At 52.4% G+C, this 19,520-nt stretch overlaps 1 protein-coding gene and 1 long non-coding RNA gene across 26 annotated transcripts in view; one reads left to right on the plus strand and one right to left on the minus strand.

Moving 5' to 3' along the window:
- TBATA (thymus, brain and testes associated) overlaps positions 1-11,901 on the minus strand; it is a 25,102-nt gene extending 13,201 nt beyond the window's left edge. For 2 of the 22 annotated variants that reach the window (XM_029931843.1, XM_029931844.1), the window contains exons 1-11: positions 11,800-11,895; positions 11,170-11,218; positions 9,980-10,131; positions 9,473-9,653; positions 8,427-8,662; positions 6,310-6,465; positions 5,371-5,450; positions 3,785-3,961; positions 2,900-2,960; positions 1,820-1,901; positions 935-1,076 (exon numbers count right to left, since the gene is read on the minus strand). In XM_029931843.1, coding sequence (XP_029787703.1) covers positions 935-1,076; positions 1,820-1,901; positions 2,900-2,960; positions 3,785-3,961; positions 5,371-5,450; positions 6,310-6,465; positions 8,427-8,662; positions 9,473-9,537 — 999 coding nt within the window. In that variant the 5' untranslated portion in view covers positions 9,538-9,653; positions 9,980-10,131; positions 11,170-11,218; positions 11,800-11,895. Of the gene's footprint in view, positions 1-934; positions 1,077-1,819; positions 1,902-2,490; positions 2,676-2,899; positions 2,961-3,784; positions 3,962-5,370; positions 5,451-6,309; positions 6,466-8,426; positions 8,663-9,472; positions 9,654-9,979; positions 10,132-11,169; positions 11,219-11,799 lie in introns of those variants that run through there. The other 20 variants (XM_029931842.1, XM_029931835.1, XM_029931832.1 and 17 more) reach the window with 20 other exon arrangements.
- Positions 11,902-11,975: 74 nt separating this feature from the next.
- On the plus strand, positions 11,976-19,280 carry LOC115285504. Of its 4 annotated transcripts, none has more exons than XR_003905550.1 (5): positions 11,976-12,135; positions 14,916-14,999; positions 17,770-18,016; positions 18,324-18,505; positions 19,089-19,280. It is a non-coding gene; the product is annotated as an uncharacterized LOC115285504 (long non-coding RNA). The 4 variants fall into 4 exon arrangements; XR_003905551.1 differs by lacking the exon at positions 11,976-12,135 and adding an exon at positions 12,177-12,320; XR_003905552.1 differs by lacking the exon at positions 11,976-12,135 and adding an exon at positions 12,591-12,631.
- The last annotated feature ends 240 nt before the right edge of the window (positions 19,281-19,520 follow it).

Raw genomic sequence — 19,520 nt, forward strand, 5'->3', positions numbered from 1 at the left:
CCCCCCCCCCCCCCCCCCCCGCCATGCTGCAACCAACCCACACTTATCCCCTAGAGCGAGCACGTTCCTGCCTTCCCTTCCTGGCTGCCCCTGTAGATCCTACCTATCCTCCCCTATAGATCCTACCTATCCCACTAGTGTTCCCCAACCTCTCTCAGAAAAGCTCCAGACATCTGTCAAAATAACACGTCTCCTGGTTCTTCTCCAACCTGCTATGTTAGAATCTCTAGGAATTCGCATTTTTAACAAGGTCTCCGCCAAATCTGTATGCTGCCGGGCTCGGAAGTTAAACCAGCCCAAGGCTGAATCCCAGCTCTTCTGCTGACCTGCAGGGTGACTTTGGGCAGCCATTCAACTGTTCCTGAGCCTTAGGTCTCATAAAATGGAGGTGACACTGCCTCTGTGGGTGGCTACGGGGACCACAAACAGGTAGACTATCTGGTGGAGCCAGGGAAACACCGTGTGCAACCACTACTGCTGGCTCTGCTGCTGACACCCAGGCCCTACTCACCTGCTTGGCAAGGGCTTCCCTAACCTTCTCTTTCCCTGTCTCCTCCAGCCACCCAAGGCCCTTAACACTGGCGTCAAGGTATTTCTGCTTGCCTGTGTTAGCTTCCCTTCTCTTCTTGTCTTCTTAAAGACCAAGAGCTTCTGGAAGGGTAGATGGGGCTTCTCCAGCACCATCTTGTTTATATCGGACACAGGTCATCCCCTGGGTATCCCCCACAGCCAGCCGCCAAAGTCTGGTCTGGCAGGGGACAGACTGGAGGGTCCCTGAGGAGGGGCCTGGGCCTCCTCCTCCAGCACCAGCAGCCCAGGCGGTGGCCAGTTTCAGGACCCCTTTTTTGGACCGCCCCTGGCCTCACCTGGGAGGACAGGTGGCTGCATGTAAGGGAACTGTTCTGGGAACTGCAGTGAGGGGTGTGAAACCCACCTGCAGGGTGGCTGTTGCCTCTCTTGAGACTCTTGCATTTCCTGGAGCTGATCCAGAAGTTTTTCTACTGGCATGGAGTCCAGGGGCTGAGGGAGGAGCTGCGCCACCGCTGTCTGCAGGAGCCCCAGGGCCAAATCTTTTTCTGTAAGCACAGCCAGGGAGCGCAGTCCTCAGTGGGCGTGCCTACCCTGTCCTGTCGGCTGCCAGCGCCCCTGCCCAGCCTGGTTCTGCCTCCATGTCCCCTCTTCTCTCGTGGCCCCTGTGTGCACACAGCCCTTCCCCCCACCCCTTTCTCCCACGAATTACTCACATGCATATACTTTGTTCTTGGCCCCCTCTGGCCCACCCACCAGCCCGGCCATCTCTGGCCTTCTCTGGAAAGCCTACTGGGGCCCTGCCTCTTCCCCTGCCTCCTGCCCCTCCCCCACCCCTTCTCTCGGCCATCACTCCTCCACCTCCTGCTCTGATACACCTCACAGCCACCATCCCCGCATGTGCCTGTACGCCATTCGTGTGCTCAGGAGCATGTGCCTGTGTGTTTATGTGCACATGGTGCATCTGTGTGGGTGTGCTTCCCACGGTGGTGGGGGAGGGGATGTGTCTGCTGAGTACATCTTTGGACTTCTTCCTCCCAGGTGCCGAGGACTGTGGTTGGTCGGGGCAGAGGCACCTCCGAGAAGCAGGGTTGTGGCAATCCTGCTGAGGAAGGAAGAGGAGGGAGCGGGGATCTGTGCAGCTTGGAAAGGTTAGTTTGGGGCCCCAGGAAAGGAGAGGAGGCCCTGGTGGAAGGCCTGGCGGGGAGCCGAATGACACCCAAATCCTGCAGAATAAGGCCCTCGGCAGCCTCCGCTTTGGGAAAGACCTGGGCACAGGCTGCGTCCTCACCCTTCGGGGGCGCGTGCAGTAGCCAGAACTGGATAGCTCTCAAGGAATCTGTCTGCAGGATTTGACAGAGGAGTTCCAGGATCTGTGGGCAGTAGGACAGGCCATGAGTCAGTGTGCCCCCGGGGGGGGGCACGTTCCAGCCAGCAGCACAGACCCCCTCTCCCACAGCCAAGGGCTTGGCTAAAATGGTCTCTGCGATGGTCCCTGCCCCCACCATGCCCCCACAATGGTCCCCTTCCCCGTGACTTTGTACTTTATGGAGGACTTTCTCTCCCACCAGTCCTGGAGGGAGATTCTTAACCTCCTCACTGGACAGGTGAGGAATATGAGGGCTTGAAAGGACACCCAGCAGGGAGAGTGTGGCAGAACGCAGCCTCGGAATCTGGTACATGGGCCCATCATTCGTGAACCCTGCGTGGGCTGATTGTACCCCAAAGTCTGTCCACTGGGGAGGCAAAGGCAGAGCCAGCCAGCGAGCTTGCTGGAGACGCACTGAATCCTTGCTGTAGGGGTTTCAGGGACCACACAGGCCTCCCCACCCTGGAGTTCCCAAGGTCTGAAGCTGCTAGCAAAGATATGGGGTGGCCCCAGCAGGCGGGCTGAGGGCCTGGGCTGGCTGATTCTGCAGATGGCCCAGTGTGGGGCTCCATCCTGCTGAGCAGCATGCACACCTCCCTCTCAGTTGTTTCCTCAGCCTCTGGCATCTTTACCACTTCGGGGGCCCTCTTCCCCCTGTGTCCTCCAGTCAAGTGTCATCGGGGGAAGATCCAGCTCTGTGTCAGATGAGCTAGGGGGTGGCTGCAGCTATGGTCAGCCGGAGTCAGGGCTTGTGGTAGGAGGTGGAATCCTTGCAATCCTGGGAAAGTGGGGTCCCCTCAGTGCTTGGTGGTCAGTCTTCCCAGGACCTGAAGGGGCCCCCGTCAGTCCCTGGCAGGTCTGCCTCATCCTTGGCAGGATGGGAACTAAGCCAAGGCCTGTGCATGCTAGAGTGCTCCCTTCTCCCCAGATACCCGTCTGCTATAGTGACCCCCACCCCGGGTCTGCCCCTGGGCCCTTCTCCGCTCTCCGCATCCAACTTACCTGCCCTGGGCCCCCTCCCCACAGGACCTGAGAACCTAATTCCAGGCAAGATGAGGCCGCCCTATGGTGGAGAAAGTACTGTTCTAGTCCCAGCTATGCTGCTCCCTCTCTGGGGACCTGGCTCACAGACTGTCACCTGGCTGAGCCTTAGCCTCCCCATCTGTGGAATGGGGATCCCAGGCTCTGTCTGCTCTATCCACTTCATGGGACTGTTGTAAGTCTCCAAAGGGACTGCAGGCTTGGAAGTGCTGGTCACGGGGAGGGCGTCAAGATGCTGGCTCAATGTCTAACCTTTCCTGGAGAATACGTCTGCAGTTTTAAAAGGGACCATCAAATCGCCTTGGCCCAGCGTGATCAGTCCTGGACTCATCCTAGCCTCTATGGGGAAACTTGCACGTGGAGGAGGTGGGTTTGTGCTTCCCGTGGTCTGACCAAACCCCTCAGAGTGGGGGGGGGGGGCACAGGCTAGGACTGGGGACATGACTGCCAGGACCCTGCTCTCTGCTTGTCACTCCCTCCCTGAACTCCTAGAGAGCCACCATGGCTGGAGCAACCCCTCCGGACAACATGTTCCTTCCTGCTCCCAGCTGGGGTAGATCCTGGAACTAAAGCCCTGAGGGGAAAGGCCTTCAAAGAGCTGGGAAGGCTCACACAGAACCTGGGGGGCGGCGGGGAGCCGGTCCAGGCTCCAGACTCCCAGGTCTGGAGTTTCCGAGGCTCACAGCCTCAGGTACGAGTATCTCTGGGAGAGGCCACACTTGGAAGCAGTTTGTAAGCATCCTGGGAGGGATTGCTGTGAGCCTTGGGAGCAGCACCCACCACGATCTCAGCCCTCAGGACAAGGCCTCAGTTGGGCCTGGAGCCCCCACCTTCCCAGGGCCTCACCAGCAGCTCCCGGTCCTGCAGGGTGAAGGTCTGGACTGCCCCATCTTTGCCAGAAGGATAAATCCATGGGCTCTGGCGGGAGTGGCGATGGCCAATGGCTTGGGTGGAAGTAGGAATGAGCCTCCCCGTCTCAGCTGAGTATTTTGCCCCCTGCTCCCGCTGAGCCTCCTCCTGCTGCTGGGAGCAAAGAAGCCAGAAACTCCAGGCAGTGAGAAACAGAGAGACAGAGACAGACAGAGAGAGAGGCTCAAGGAAGAAGCCGGAGCAGAAGAAAAGGAGGCCCCTTCGCACCTCCAGGGCACCATCCCCTCCCCTCCTGGAATCCCAGCACAAGGACCTGGGAAGATGGCCAAGACAGCCCCACCCTCTTCTAGACCCCTCTCCCCAGCCAGGAACCCATCGGTAATAGCCAAAGCTCTTCCTCCCGAAACTTCTTGAATGCTAGAGCCCTTGGTGGTCATACTTCCTCCTGGGTAGACCTTCCCTGCCCAATCCCCCAGACCCATCAGAGATTTGAAAACAGTATCCTGAGCCAAGGCCCCCAGTGCCTACCTGAATTCCTAGCTCAGCTGCCCCCAGGTCTTTCCCCCAGAGCTTGGCATCCTTTCGTTACCCTAGGAAACCCTCCTGAGCGGGCCTGTGGGTATAAGGCCTGGGACCTCCTACCCCTGCAACCCCAGTTGAGACTGGTAGTATCCTTCTTCCCATTTTAAAGGTAAGAAAAGCGAGACCCAGACAGCTTAGCCGAGTTGTAAGTGAGCACTGCAGTGAGTTGGCTGCAAAGCAGGGATGAGAACTCTGCTGTCCAAGACAAGGGGCAGGGGGTGCCTGCAGGGCTCAGTTGGTTGATTTCAGCTCAGGGCATGATCTCATGGTTCGTGAGATTGAGCCCCATGTTGGGTTCTGTGTTGGTGATGTGGAGCCTGCTTCAGATTCTGTGTCTCCCTCTCTCTCTGCCCCTTCCCCGCTCTCATGCTCTCTCTTTCCCTCAAAAAAAAAAAAAAAGACAAGGGCAGGACCAGACTCTGTCCCAAGGGCCAGACCTGTCCTAAGTCCAGTTCCAACTACCTTCAAGCTGCCTCCCAATTGCCTTTACTGCATTACCAGCAAATAGTGCCCATGAGGTCACCCCACCGTGTTTGAAATCCTTCAGGAGATGTGACACTTCACTAAGTTGAAAAACTAAGAGTAAACTCTTCTTGCTCACATTCAAAGTCAGCCCCTCCCCCACCTTCCCTAGACAGGCTACCCACTTCAATTCCCTGGACTTCAGCCCCAGTCTCTAAAGGTACCTTGCATTTCCCAGCTCCTGAGCTTATGAGCCACATGCCTCCCCTGTCGGGCTCTAAACATCCCACGTCTGTTACAAGCCCTTCTTGGATTTCTCCACCTGGCTACTATCTCTTCTCCTCTGAGCTCTTGCTGTGACCCTCCCCCCTTCCGCTGGTGGTGTGCCGCCCCTTCTCCCATGCCAACAGAGCACCTCTCTCCTACCCCTTAGGTGGGACCTGCTTGGGAGGGCTTTCGTTACAAAGGGACGGCCCCGTCGCATCCTTTCCCAGACAGCTCCTTCATTCTGCACCCACCTCCTTGCTCTTCAGCTCACTTTCCTTAGTGAAGACGGCCACCCGAGAAGCCAGATTCTTCAATTCCTTCTTCCAGGCTTCTGGGATGAAGGGAAAAGACATTGCCAGCTGATACCCAGGGTCCTCCTCTTTGCCCTCCCTGTGGCACCTGGCATGAGGAGGGCTGTGGGGGTGGGGGGTGGGAAGAGTCTGCTCACCTTCCCAGCCTTCTGCCTGTATCTAGGGAAAGGGGGAGGCAGTGCCCTTGAGGAAAGGAGCAGGACTCCCCCCACTGATAGGTGCGTGATCACTACTAGAACTGAAGTTGATCCTGGTCTGTGGCTTCCTGGGAAGCACTGGAGATGCTTGGTTACAGGGGCTGAGATGCATGGGGTTTAATCTAGCTTGGCCTCTTCTGGGAAGCAGAGGCCAGCAGAGAGGCTGGCTCAGTTGCTACCCTGTGCTGGTCTCTTAGATACTAGACTGGTCCTGGCCAACCCTCCCAAGACTCTCTGCCCTGCGCAGCTGTCCTGCTTCCTCCCCGGGGGCTCTCCCCACCCCCACCCCAACCAGTGGGCTTTCCCTTGACCCTTACAGAAGGGCCAGGCTGGGCAGGGCAGGGCAGAAGCCTCCGGAAACCATTTGCTCCAGTTCCACCTCTGGCTGGATAGCTCTGACTGGCTGGTGCCTGGAGACACACGAGCTGCTCAATATTTCTAATAGCATTCCTGTCTGTAGCTGGAAGTCACGTGACTGTTGCCCAAATCCACCTGTCCTCTGTCATAACTTCTCAAACACTCAAACCTGAGTCGGGACCACATTTCTGAGGACCTGGGCAGAGGGGAATAACGCAGATGCTGCTGCCTGAGGAAATGTGGGAAAATCTAGGGTACCCCACGGAACCCCAGTGACCCAAGAGCACTGGCCCTTTCCATCCCGGGCACCTGCCCAAGTACCCACCATAAGAAAGCCGAGGGTCCCGATTGGACTGCGGGTCTCCGATGGGGACAGAGATGGTGGGCATCCCCATCAAACAGCGGGGTAAGAGTGTGGCTGGAGGCAAGGAGTCCAGAGAGAAGTTGTCTCTGACGACACAGATGGGCTTCCCGGTGAGATCTGTGAAGGGGTAGAGGCCATGGGAAGGAGGGCCTGGGTGGACCCCAGGAACACCGGGAGGCCAGGAGGAGGCTGGAGGACAGGGGGAGCATGGCCCCCACTTCTTCCAATAACCTCAAGCCCATAGACTGCTGGGGCCGTGCAGGCCCTGCAGCCACAGACACTTAACCCACACGAGGACACTGATGGGACGTGCTTGGGGTCACCCAGCAAGTCAGGCAGAGATGACATAAGAACCTAGTCTTCCTAGGACCCTAGTCCTGGGGTCCTTTTTATTTTCAAGGACAGAACTGGAGGTTGGCAGCTTAAAAAGGAGGACTTGACCCTTACAGAAGGGCCAGGCTGGGGTGGGGCATGAAGCCACAGTCTGTGACCAGAGGTTCCTGGATCCCTCAGATCGTAGGGAATAAGGTTTAGCCACACTCTCTGGATAAAATGCCTTGCCATCTGTCAGCTTGTGCAGGGCGCTCTGGAGGTGGTGTTGAGGGCTTTACACATGAGGACCCTCCTGGCTTAAGGTCTGTGTGACCACATATAATCGTTACATAGCGAAGCTTTGAGGACCAGACTGGTTAGGACTCAGCATGCTGGCTTGTTCTCTCTTCCTGAAACACTTTCTTTTTGGTCCCAGGCCCCACTCTCCTGGTCCCTCCTAACTTGCTGGCTGCTCCTCACCATCTCTGCTCCTTCTCATCTATCTTCTTGGCTTTGGGGTCCCTGGACTCAGCCCCCAGGCTCTCCTCTCCTGAGTCACCCATTCAGGCATGCAACTTCAAATGCCTTCCCTCCTCGAATGGCGGCCACATTGACATCTCTGGCCTGACTCCAGGCCCAGATGCCTACTCTGCCCTTCCACCCCCAAGCCTGAAAGGTACCTGGCATCTCACATCTCCCAGGTCCTGGGCCAATTCCTCGTTCCTTCCCTGCCCTCTGCTGGCCCGTGCTTCAGGCTTTTTTGTTTGATTCTGGATTTCTAGTCACTGAGGCCCAGCACCTGGGAGTCTGCCTTGAGTCCTCTCTGCCCTTCCCACTCATTTTTAACCAATCTGCAAATCCTGTTGGCCTTACCTCGGTATATCTCTAGAGCAGGGCCACTAACTTTCCACTGCTACCTCTTTGGTCTACACCACCATCCAGACAGAGGCCAAGAGGTCCTGTCACTTCTTTATCTTCAACCTTCCAATGGCTCCCATTGACTCAGAGAGACAGATGGTTTAATGGTAATTGGGGTGACTTTGAGGGCCCACACCATCTAGACCCCCACCACCTCCCTGGTGTAGCTCCCTTCTACCCCTCCTTACTCCATTCCAGCCACACTGGCTTCCTTGCCGTTCCTCCAGCAGAACCAGGATACATGCCTCAGGGCCTTTGAACTTGCTGTTCCCAGCTGGGACATTCTTTCCCCAATATCCACATGGTTCATGCCCTCTCTGCTCAGATCCCATGGTACTGATCAGGTCTCCTCCCCTCCAGGGCCTTGGCACTTACCACACTCTGCCACCTTATCTATTTCCTATTCTTCCCCATCAGAGTCCATTCCATGAGGGCATGGACTGTTTTTTCCTGTTGTATCCTCAGGGCCTAAAAAATGTGCCTGACCTGTAGTTCACACGGAATAGATACTTGATGAATGGATGGCCAAGTGGATGAATTGGCCTGAGGCAGAGAACAGAGTTCAGTTCCGGGGCAGAACATTCACCCCTTTCTCTGACTTGTAAAAGGGCAGAATTGGCAATGAGGGAATTCCTGTAGGGCTGCACAGTCTGCCCTTGGAGTCTGCCCCTCTGGTCAAGTCTTCACTTGACCAAGTGCTTGCCAGTGGGCCAGGCAGCTCTGTGGCCCTGCCCAAATCCCTATCCTCCGTGGGCCCCAGCTCAGAAACAGGAGCTGGGGGCCTCTTTTTCCAAGTTCCAAGACCGGCCCACCGCCTTCAGCCAGGCCCTGGAGGCCCCCAGGCCTACCTTGGATGTGGGTCACGCGCTGCGGATGGGGGCGGTGCCGGGAGAAGAAGGAGTGGTGACTGAGGCGCCCGAAGCGGTAGGCCACAGGGGTTTGGGGCTTGGGGGTGCTCAGTGCCGCCTGGATCAGCTGAAAGTCCACGATCCCCGGGATCCTCAGTTCTTTCTGTGGGCTGCTGTTTCGGTGGCTCTGTAGCCGGTACCCTGACTTCTTTTCAGGCTTCAGCTCAGCCCTTGGACTGAAAGAGACGGTCAAGGAGAAGCTAATGGAGCCTCCTGGCATCAGCCCCCACCCACGCTCAGAGCTCAGAGCTTAGATGTAGTCCTGAGACATGCTGAAATCAGTTTCCAGGATTTCACTTTTACCCCCATGGCACCCGAAGGCAGGCCTCCCCCGCACCCCTGGGTCCTTTCCCAACTCGTGCAATCCCGCCTCAGGGAGCCTTCCGTCTTCCTAAGCTGTATTCGCAGGGAGCGAAGATCTATTTGAGAGAACTCAGATGAATCTCCCATGATCTCAGCTTTCTCCCAGAAACCATCTCTGAAGCCAGAAAAAGAAGCCATAGACCCACCTACGCATCCAAATACCTGGGATGGAGCAAAGGTATATTATATACACCTCCAGGGGCACGGGGCGGACACAGCCAGGGCCTCTCCCCACGCCAACGGTTGGCAGCCCAGGGGGAGCCAGCTGTAGGCAGCCCCCCCCCCACTGGCCCTGCGCCCTCCAGGCAGACTTGGCCCAGACTCAGTGTCCAGGGGCCAAAGCTGGAGCAGCAAGTCCAGACCACGCCAGCGTGTCCTTTGCGGTAGGGGCCCCTCCCAGGCGATGTGGAGCTGATGGGGCAGAGTTGCAACGCCACAGGGAAGAGTCAAGCTGTGGCTTGGCTTGGCTGGAGACAAGCTTCTCAGGTTGTCTGTCTTCCACCCTGCACCCCTTCCCTCTCCCGATGGTGCTGGGCCTGCCTCCAGAGGAGGAGCTCAAGGTCAATCCAGCAAGGATCCAAAGGTGGGTCGTTCTCCACCTGGGGCCTGGTGGGACCACCTGCCTGCACGCTGTCTGCACTCCCTTCTCCTGGTGGCCCTGGTTGGAGGGAGTCCTTCTGGAGAACATATGGACTCTGGATATGCTAGGCAAGACGCTCTGCCCCTTGACCCTCTGAGGATTTTGCTGACCAGGCCCCCCGAGTTTTCTGTGCTGTCCTCCAGTGGCCTCTAAGGGATCTGGGACTTAAAGAAATAAAGCAAACCTTCTCTGAAAAATGCAGTTACTTGGTCTTCCCTACCTCCAACTGATAGAGGGAGTCACCCTTTTAAGAACCCCAGGAATTCTTGCGCTCGGTGTTTCTACCCGCTTCCACTAGGTCCCCCTGGTGACCTCTGCTAACTCAGGCCTGAGAACCCATGGGGGGTCAGGCTGATGGCAGCAGAGGGTGAGGAAGGACTGCCTCTCTTGGCCCCTCAGTCAGTTGAGTTCCCCCAGACCACATTTGTCTCCCACCATGCCCCTCCCCAACCACCCCTTTGGTCAGCAGAGTGGGCACTTGGGGTCCTACCTCATCAGTGGATGTTCAACCAACTGGGCCTTCACCTCTGTAGCCATTGTGAACTTCCTAACGGTTAAAGACCAGCACGCTTAACCCTAGTGCTGAAGGTGGTAACAGGAACTCTCACAGATGGTGGTTGGAGTTGTAAACCGGCACAGACACTTGGGGGAGAAAAATTGGCAGTAACTCATGAAACTGAATGCTTGCATGCTGTACCAATCAGCACTTCCTCTCCCAGACATTTGCCCAAGCGAAGGGCAAACGGTGCCATTTGTGAGACTGTTCAGACAAACATTGCTCAAGTCGAAAAACACCAAATGTCCAGTGGCCGAAGAATGGACCAATGAGCTGTGCTCCATGTGGTAGCTGAACATCACATCGCAATGAAAATGGACCAGAGCTACCTTGACCGGCATCGGCGAATCTTACAAATGGAATTGCAAAGTCTGGGAACGCAGGTCCCAGAAAACCTTATAGCCTGGGATCATTTTTAAAAGTAAAGTGTAAAAGCAAGCAAAAGTATCACAAATGTGATAAAAAGGGAACGAGGGCAAGAAAATGCTAACTGCATGAGTCAGCTAGTGGCTGTTTCTGAGGGAAGTCAGGGAGGGGGGTGAAATGGGAGGGGAGGACACGCGATGGGTTAATGATGATATTCTAGTTTTGGTTTGAGAGGTGCCTTTGCTGGTGCTCATGATGATGTGAAATAAACTAAATTAGTGGAGTGGATGAGAGATGATAGTTGTCGAAGAATTGTGATCAGTCTAAATCTATAGATCTGAATACAGCTATAGAGACATGCATACACACATACATTTCCATATGCACAAATCTATCTATTATCTATCTGTCTGTCTGTCTGTCTGTCTGTCTGTCTCCGAAGTGCAGGGGGTGCAGGTTTAAAGAATGAGGTTGGGATGAGAAGTCAGTGCATTCTGAAATTTAACTCTCGGTCACAAGATCCACACGGGACCCCAGAGATCTCCAGGGCCCAACCCTTCTCCAGCTAGGGTGGAACTGGGGGACAGGCCTTCCTGAGACTGGGGAAGGAGAGGCTTTGAGGTCACACAGCACGGAGCCAGGAGTCCTGACTTGACGTCTCTGATCTTTTCTCTAAAGAGAAAAACTGTTGGCAGTACTTCCTTCGGAGGAAGTGTAGGACGCCCTTGATGAGGGGGGCTGGGCTCTAGAGCACTTACATGCCACGGGCTTGAGGACAGGCCATTTGGGAGCCCCGACCCCATCTGCCTACAGGAGAAAGTACTTGTTAGAACCGAGACTTTTGAATGCTTTTGTCAGTGCGCTCTTATTAAGAAACTCATTGTTACATCGTGACCTGATTCACGTGTGCGTGTGCACACACTTTTGTGTATGTGATACTGAAGCAAAAACATCCTAAGGCAACACTGACTCTTGCTACATCTGATGCACCATGACATATTCATCCTACTTCTTGTTTTCATTTTGTAAATGTTAGATGTGACCCATTACATTTTATAAGCCACTAATAGGTCACAGCTGCTGTAGAAAGGTCAACAGGGACTCTAGCAGGCCAGGCCTGCTTTTCCGGAGCGGAATGGCACGGGCCCCACTGTGTCCACCTCTGCCCTCACTTCCCTCTCTGCCTAAAAGCCCCAACCAGCTGGGTCTAAGGTGTCTGGGTCACTTGGGCAGCCTGGGACCGGGACCAGCTGGGTCTAAGGTGTCTGGACACTCACACCAATCCTGAGACCGAACATCCCTTTCCCATCTCAGCCCCCCACCCCCACCCCGGGCTCCTGTCTGGCTCTAGTGTCCGTTTCCACCCCTGGAGAGATCCGTGGACTCACCGACGCTAGTGCCCACTACAGCATGTGGCTGAGAAGTCCCTGCTGCCTGAGCAGAAAGGAGCAAGAGGACACGTCAAAAGGAAGGCTCGCTGGTTCTGTGGGCAAGCTGGCTGGGCTTTGTGACTACATGAGCCAGGGGTTGCTAGGTTACTCTTCCCCACACTCCAGAACCACACTGCCAGCGCCCCTCTCCTCACCACCCAGCTCCTCTTACCCCTCCACGTTCCCTCCAAGTTCCCTCCCCACTGCCCCCGGCACTGTGTTTACAGTGGGGGCCCAGGAAGATGATAAGAGTCTGGGGCAGGCAGCAGGCAGAGAGAGAAGCTGGCAAAGAAGGTTGATGGAGCTGGGTCCCTGCCTTGTCCGCCCAACCGGGTCTGATGCCAGCGTAGCGGGCTCCACCTCTACACGTGCCATTTCTGGGGACTGATTTCCAACCAGCTGATTCTTAGCTGGAAGGAAAGAGGCTGCCCAAGTGACCCAGAGCATCTCTCCAGCCCCACTCTGGGCAGCCTAGCTGGGTGGGAAGACTCTGTGATCTTCAGTTGGGCTGGGGTTTCAATCCGATTCTGTCAGATTCTATCAGATGTCCCACCTTGGGCATGTCACCTGTGCTGCCAGTGACACAGAACAGTGGCAAGAGGCTTGGTTCGAATACTCATTCTGCTACTTCTCAGCTGTGTGGCCTCAGACAGATTAGCTGATGTCTCTGACCCATGATTCCACGTATCTCTGAAATGGAGACGCTATTTACATGTCCTCTCATGGGGTTGTTGGGAAGACTGAGTGACTTAATGCATACTGAGGTGTTTCCAGCAGTGCCAGGCACTAAGTAAGATCCCCTGATGTTACTGTCTATAAGACAGGTAGCCTCCCCTGCTCCCGGTGTCCTTCTGAGGGACAAATGAGCTTAGGCACCTAGGCTTATGCCTGGCACGTAAGAGATGCTCTAAAATGGTAGAAATAATACTCATTATGTCTTGATGGAGATGGGATTTTTTTTGAGAGATAGATAGGATTTTTTTTTGAGAGAGAGAGAAAGAAAACAGGTGAGCGTGAGCAGAGGAGGGGCAGGGAGAGGGGGACAGAGGATCTGAAGCAGGTTCTTCACAGATAGTGGAGATCCAGATGCAGGGCTTGAACTCATGAACTGTGAGATCATGACCTGAGCTGAAGGCAGATGCTTAACCGACTGAGCCACCCAGGTCCCCCTAGAGATAGGATTTACACCTATATATAGGTATATAGGTGGGATGAGTCCTTAGTCTGAGAACTACCTTGCGTAATTCACTTGGTTTCTCTGAGGCTCAACTTGGACACCTGGAAAATCTATCCCTTATTCCCCTATGGGTGTGATGGGATCAGACACCGTGTCAGGGGCAAACAGGTTCTGTAAACTAAGGAAAGTGTCTGATGTGGTGTCTTCTTCCTCCAAGGAAGAAAAGGGAGGAAAATTAGAGGCAAACCCATCCCCTTCAAAAGTTCTGCCCCTCCCAGGTGAGGGTGGTGACCCTGATCCTGACCTTGCCCCAAATGGCTCTCCAACCATACAGGTCACAATGATCTTGTATAAGTAGGGCTGTTTCTGGTGCCTGTCTCTGCTGGAATGAGGTGACCCCTTTGAAACCATTCTGCAAGCCCCCTCTTCCACGCTCCTGGGAATCCTGGCTACTATTATGATCATCGATCCTGTGTTTGAAGAAAGAGAAAGCTTTCTTCCCTCCTGCCCAGCCCCTTCCTGCTGCTTCCTGCACGCTTGGGAAATCCCACTGTGGGAGCTCAGCAGCTGACTCTAAAGCCCACCTCCCCCTTCCACCCCTTCCATTGTATTCTTCAGAACCAAACACCCGGCCTGCAGGCAGAATACCTTAGGGAATGTCTTCGACCCTGCTTTGTAAGGCTGTTCCTAAAATTGCTATGGGAACACTTCTCCCTTCTCACCGTCTTCTTTTTAGAGCATCCAACGCAGGAAGTCTGTCTGCCTGGAAATGCTTTGAAGTTTGGCCCTCCTGCCTGGATGGCTCAGTTACAAGAGGAGCAATATCAACTTTTCTAGAGCCCTTGCTATGTGCCAGACTCTGTGCTCATCCTTATCGATAGGTTATCTCAGGTAGCCCCTTGGATGAGGACATTAATGATTAGAGAAGTCCTTAGTGGCAAGTGTTACAAATATCTATACAATTTCTAAAATTGCCTTTGTGTTCTTTATAGCTTCTATTTCTTTGCTAGCGTTTTTATCCCACCTCCCTTTATTTTAAATGTGTTTCTAAGGGATCCCTGAAACAATATATATTTTTTATCATGGCCACTATAAAATCTTCATCAGATAATTCTAACGTCTCTGTCATTTTGGCGTTGGCTTCTATTGTGGTTTTTGAGGAATTTCTCCAGAGCATCTGCATTTTCAGGTTTGTAGCATAGACCGTACCTTTGTATTGTCTGTAGGTGCAATGGTGATGCCTGCTTTTTCATTCCTGATATTGAGCCAGATTTGTTCATTCTCTCTTTCTCTTTTGTTTTTCCTTGATCAATCCTGCCAAGGGTTATTATTTTTAGAGGTTGTTTTTTCCCTGGAAAAACCCATTTTTTATGTTTTGGGTCCTCTTTAACTTCTTCCACTTTCTATGGGTCTCATTCATGTTCTTGTTATAATTTCTTGATAGGGATACTGACGTCATTGACCTTCGGTTTCCCTCTTGTCAAACACGTGTTACAGTTAAGACCACAATAGTTGCATCCCACACAGTTTTCAAGTTTGCAGATGAATGCTACCTTAATTTGTATTTCTGTAGTCAGATTCAGCGAGCATCTTTTCCTATGCTTAAGTGCTATTTGAATACATTTTTTGTGATTTCTGTTTAGATCTTTTATCCACTTTTCTGTTACTCCTTATATGACTAGATGCGTTTATATATTAGAAAGCTTATCCCTTTGTCACACAAATAAGAAAACAGTTTTTTCTGGTTCATTATTTTTCTTTTGATGTTGCCCAGGCCTTGAACTCTGTTTTAGATTCCCCTCCAGCTAGGGCCTTACTCACCTACTTTTGGAGTTTAAACAGGAGAGCTCATTTTGACCCTTTCTGCCATGGTGGCTTTCATTTATCCCCATGTAAGGTCTGTGAGGTCCGCAGAGCAGATGCCACAAGCAAAGGCCCTGGGGCCCCTGGGGCCTGCCATCCCTCAGCTCTGTGATCTCAGGTAAGTTTCAACAACCTCTAGACCTGAGTTTCCTCTCCTGTAATGTCAGCATAATAATTCTGCCCCTTATGGGGCCGTTGGATCCATAAATAAGATAATGCATATATAATCACTTAGCACAGTGCCTGGCCCACATTGAAGACTTGAGGCATGGTATTTTTTTAAATGATTGTTTACCCAAATTATGCAAACATTTCATGAATAGCTGCTATGTTACCCTAGTGCTATCCTCCATCAGTGCAGGAGAAAGTCCTGTGATCACATGCCTCTTGGCTCACCTGCCGTGTCTTTTCTGTTTTGTACATGGAATTCTGGATTGTGGCCAGTACCACTGGGTGCTTTGATGGCTGCCCTGAAAATGGAAAGCGGCCAGGCTCTTGGGGTATACTTGCCGTGGCATTGCCTGTGGCCTCTGTTGTCCCCAAGCCCGTGTGACTAGCCTTCTGGTGGTCTTTTAGAGAAGAAGGGGGCAGAGTAAGGGGGGAACTGAAGACCACACATGATTCCGCTGGGATGATCCAAGTTACCTGGTTACCTGTCAGCTGAGCACGACTCACAGCTCTGGAGCTGACAGGTACGGGCTGGCCTACGCTAGCGCTCAGGGAGGTCACCCAACTGGAAGAGCAGGCATCACAGACGAGAGAAGAAGCCTGCGTCCTCTAGAGATGTCTAAGGTTACACAGAGCCACACAAGCTTCCGACATTCATCCTTTTGCAAGTGTCTCTCTGACTCCTACCCCAAGTTGTCCCCTCACACTGCCTTCTGACACCCAATCATTCATTCAATGACATATATTTCTTCTGCAAACTCGTGAGCTTCACCAGGTCAGAGGCCAAATCTGCCTTGTTCATCAGCCCGCATCGGCCCCCACTCTGCACGGTGGTTACATGGGTGTGTTTGTTCTGCATGAATTCATTGACTTCTTAATGCAATCCCTGGTGTGCAGTAAATACGAGTTGAATAAATGAATGGATGAATCATAGAGGATAAGGTGGTGATTCAGGCCATTCCCCCACAACATGCCCAAATCCTTGCCTCAAAATTCCTACCAAGAGTCTGCTAGAATTTGTCAATAAAACAGCTCTAGTGATAATGAGCTCTCTACTGCTCAAGGCTCCCTGTTTATTTTGTGCAGTCCTGTTTGGTGGCGAATCTCTTCTTAATATTGAGCTAAAATATATTCCCATGAGACTTCCAATTAGTATTCTTGTTCTTCCCTTATGGTCTCATAAAGCAAGACTAACTCTTCTTCGTAATCACAACCTTTCAGATGATTAAAGTCAGTGGACATCTACCTCTTGTCCAGGCTAATTATAAAAATCATATACTAGATACATATTGGGTATCTACAACATGGAAGAGACTAGATCATGCAAAGGTGAAAAGATATAATACCGGTCTTCAATGGGTTACAGACCTTGGGGGCACTGGAGTGATTCAATAAGTTAAGCGTTCATCCCTCGATTTCAGCTCAGATCATGATCTCATGGTTCATGAGTTTGACCTTGTCTGGATCTGTGCTGACAGCATACAACCTGCTCTGGGTTCTCTCTCACCCTCTCTCTCTGCCCATCACCTGCTCATGCTCATGCATGCACTTGTGTTCTCTCTCTCTCTCTCTCTCTCTCTCTCTCTCTCTCTCTCTCAAAATAAATCAATTCTTTTTAAAAAAGGAGGTTACAGGTCTTGTGGGGAGTCAGGGAAATAAGGATAGAATGGGATGAGTGTTGGGGACAGTGGAGACACAGGGAAGGAGAACCCAAGCCCCTGAGGAGTCTTGGGAAAGGCTCCACTGAGGAGTAGGTTATAGACTATGTCCCAAGTAGACCAGGAAAGAGAGATGTTCCAAGGAGGGGAGAGCATATGCAAAGGTCTGGGGATACAAGAGCTGAGGATATGTTGCAGGAACTCTAAGTAGTTTCCATGGGTGAGGAGATAGGGCAAGAGAGTTCAGTTTACACCTGTTGTCCCAGAAACCTTACAATGTCCTCAAGTCCCAAAAGTGTCCCAGGTTGGATGATAAGCTGTATGGTCACTCTATGTCTGGGAAATTAAGTCTTAGTGTCAGGTAGAAATGGGGGAGATGAAGGTGAAGAGAGGCAGAGGCTGATCGTAAGGGGCCTGCCTTGTGGGCCAAGTTTAAGAAGAGCATTCTGTTAACTGAACTTTGTATGATACCTTCCGAATGACATCATCTTCTCCAGATGTAAGCTAACTCACAGACAGATCGGTACATATATTGATGGATGATTATTGCTACGGGCTGCCATTTATGGAAGACTCACCGGATAAGTGCTTTCCACATAGCCTGGGCTCTGCCCCAGCAACTTCTGCCAACCCTTGGTTGTGCATATACTGTACCTGATTCTCTGCCTGGAGACCTTGGTTTAGACTTGTTTTACGGTTGTAAGGTTGTGTCCTGAGACAACATTGGGAAATCCCCTCAGGGCTTTCTGTTCCCAGCTAGAAACTTCATAAGGCTTCCCTGGAGGGGGATAACTCCGGTGGAGAGTAGGCCTATTAGCTATAAACAACTCGCTTTAAAGGACTAGAATGATCTGAGTACTGGAGAGACTTGTAAGAATATTCAAATGAAATGAGTTTAATTGGGTCCACCGTGGTGATGCAAGAACCAGGGAGCCTTAAGTTAGATGTTTGGAGGGCAGCCAATGGAAATAGTTGAAAAGTTTGCAATTTTTGAGATACATGAGGAGTGGATAGTAAGAGTGGGCATTTGAACTATGTCTGACTGAGTGGTTTCCTTTGCAGTGCCTCCTGGGACATTTGGAAGTGGCAGGCGCTGGAGGACATCCCCTAGCAAAATGTAGCAGTCACCTCAAGGATTAGTTTCAGGCTGCTTCTGCCCGCCAGATATCAGTGGACCCCAGAGCTACTGGGAGCTCCCCGTCTCTGACCATTGCCCTGACACTTGCCTCAGAGGGGACATGAGGTTACTAGGATGGGACAGGTCACTCTGCCTTCTCATTCTTCCTGGGTCAACCCACCTGAGTTTAAAGTGAGTTTGGGATCTCACTGTATTAATTTACTAGGGCTGTAACATGGGACCAGAAACTGGGTGGCTCGAATGACAGAAATTGTCTCCTCGCTCTGGAGACTAGAAATCTGAGCTCAAGCTGTCAGCAGCACCAGCTCCTTCCAGGCGCTGAGGAAGACTCTGTCTCATGCCTCTCCCCTCCACTAGCGGTTTGCTGGCAATCTTTGATGTTCTTCGGGTTGCAAAAGCATCATCTCAACCTATGTTTTTTCTTATCATGGCACTCTCCCTGTGTGCATGTCTGTGTCCAAATCTCCCCCTTGTGAAGGGCCTCTGTTACCTGGCTTAGGAGCCCACCTTACTCCAGTGTGACCTCATCTGTCCAAACACTCATCTTCTCTAGAAGGGAAGGTCAACTTCTCCAGATACAAGCTAACTCACATATAGATCGGTACATCTACTGAGAGCTGATTATTGCTATGGGCTTGCCATTCATGGAAGACTCACCAGGTAAGTGCTTTCCACATAGCTGTGGCCCCAGCAACCCCTGCTGACCCTTGTCCCCCCCAGAACCATCTCTACTCTTTGCCTAAATGAATGCAGAAGCCTTGCAACTAGTCTGCCCGTCTGCATCTGCATCTAACCTTTCTCCATAGCAAGCAGAGAGACTGATTTAAGACCCAAATGTGATACAACCAGCCTCTGATTAAAATGACTTCAATGGCTGCTTGCTGATATTTGGAGAAAGATCAAATACTACATCCTACAGGGCCATGTGGTCTCAGACAGGAAGCTGAACATTCACACCCAGCCTCAGTTGCTTTCATTTAAAAAAACAAGTGAATTGGCAACTCTCTGTTTCTTAGTATCGGTGCTGAACACGGCTGTCGATGCCCCAAAGATTCACGAAGCTTGACTCTGATTTGTGGAAGTGTCTGTCCATAGGGTATATTTCGATTAAAGGACAAAACTTCAAAACATTTGAATAAGTGGCCCAAAGTTCTGGGAGCTCCTTGGTCATATTCCCCTTCATAAAGACCTTTTAGATCTCTTGACAATCACCATGCAACTGCAGATTCTCTCTCTCTCTCAGGGGGTGGAAAGATGGAATTAACTAACAAACAGGTGATTCAGCAAGTTACATCATGGTCATGAGATGATTTCTGGAAATTGCAGCAAGAAAATGACACGGTCCTACAGCGTTTTTGAGCTCTTTTTGTCCGGAATTCATGCCGTTTCCTGTTACTGACGGAGAATAAAGAGCGATCTGTCTGTGTCCCCAGTGCCCGGCGGGGTCAGAAGTGTGTTTGGGTGTCAGCCCTGCGGTCATTTCTGCTCTAAGGAGGGCTTCCTGTACAGAGCAATCTTCCCGACAGAGCCTGGGCGAGCAGCAGGCTCTGGACAGCTCCTCAGTGTCCGCCCCCAAGGACAAGGGACTTCAGAATCGTGTGGGCACCTGGGAAAATAGGAAACGGTCTCCACAAAAGGCTGATGGTGTCACTGGGAGTCTCTGAAGGTGGCTTCT

This window comes from Suricata suricatta, chromosome 2, assembly GCF_006229205.1.
Source record: "Suricata suricatta isolate VVHF042 chromosome 2, meerkat_22Aug2017_6uvM2_HiC, whole genome shotgun sequence".
Lineage (NCBI taxonomy): Eukaryota > Metazoa > Chordata > Mammalia > Carnivora > Herpestidae > Suricata > Suricata suricatta.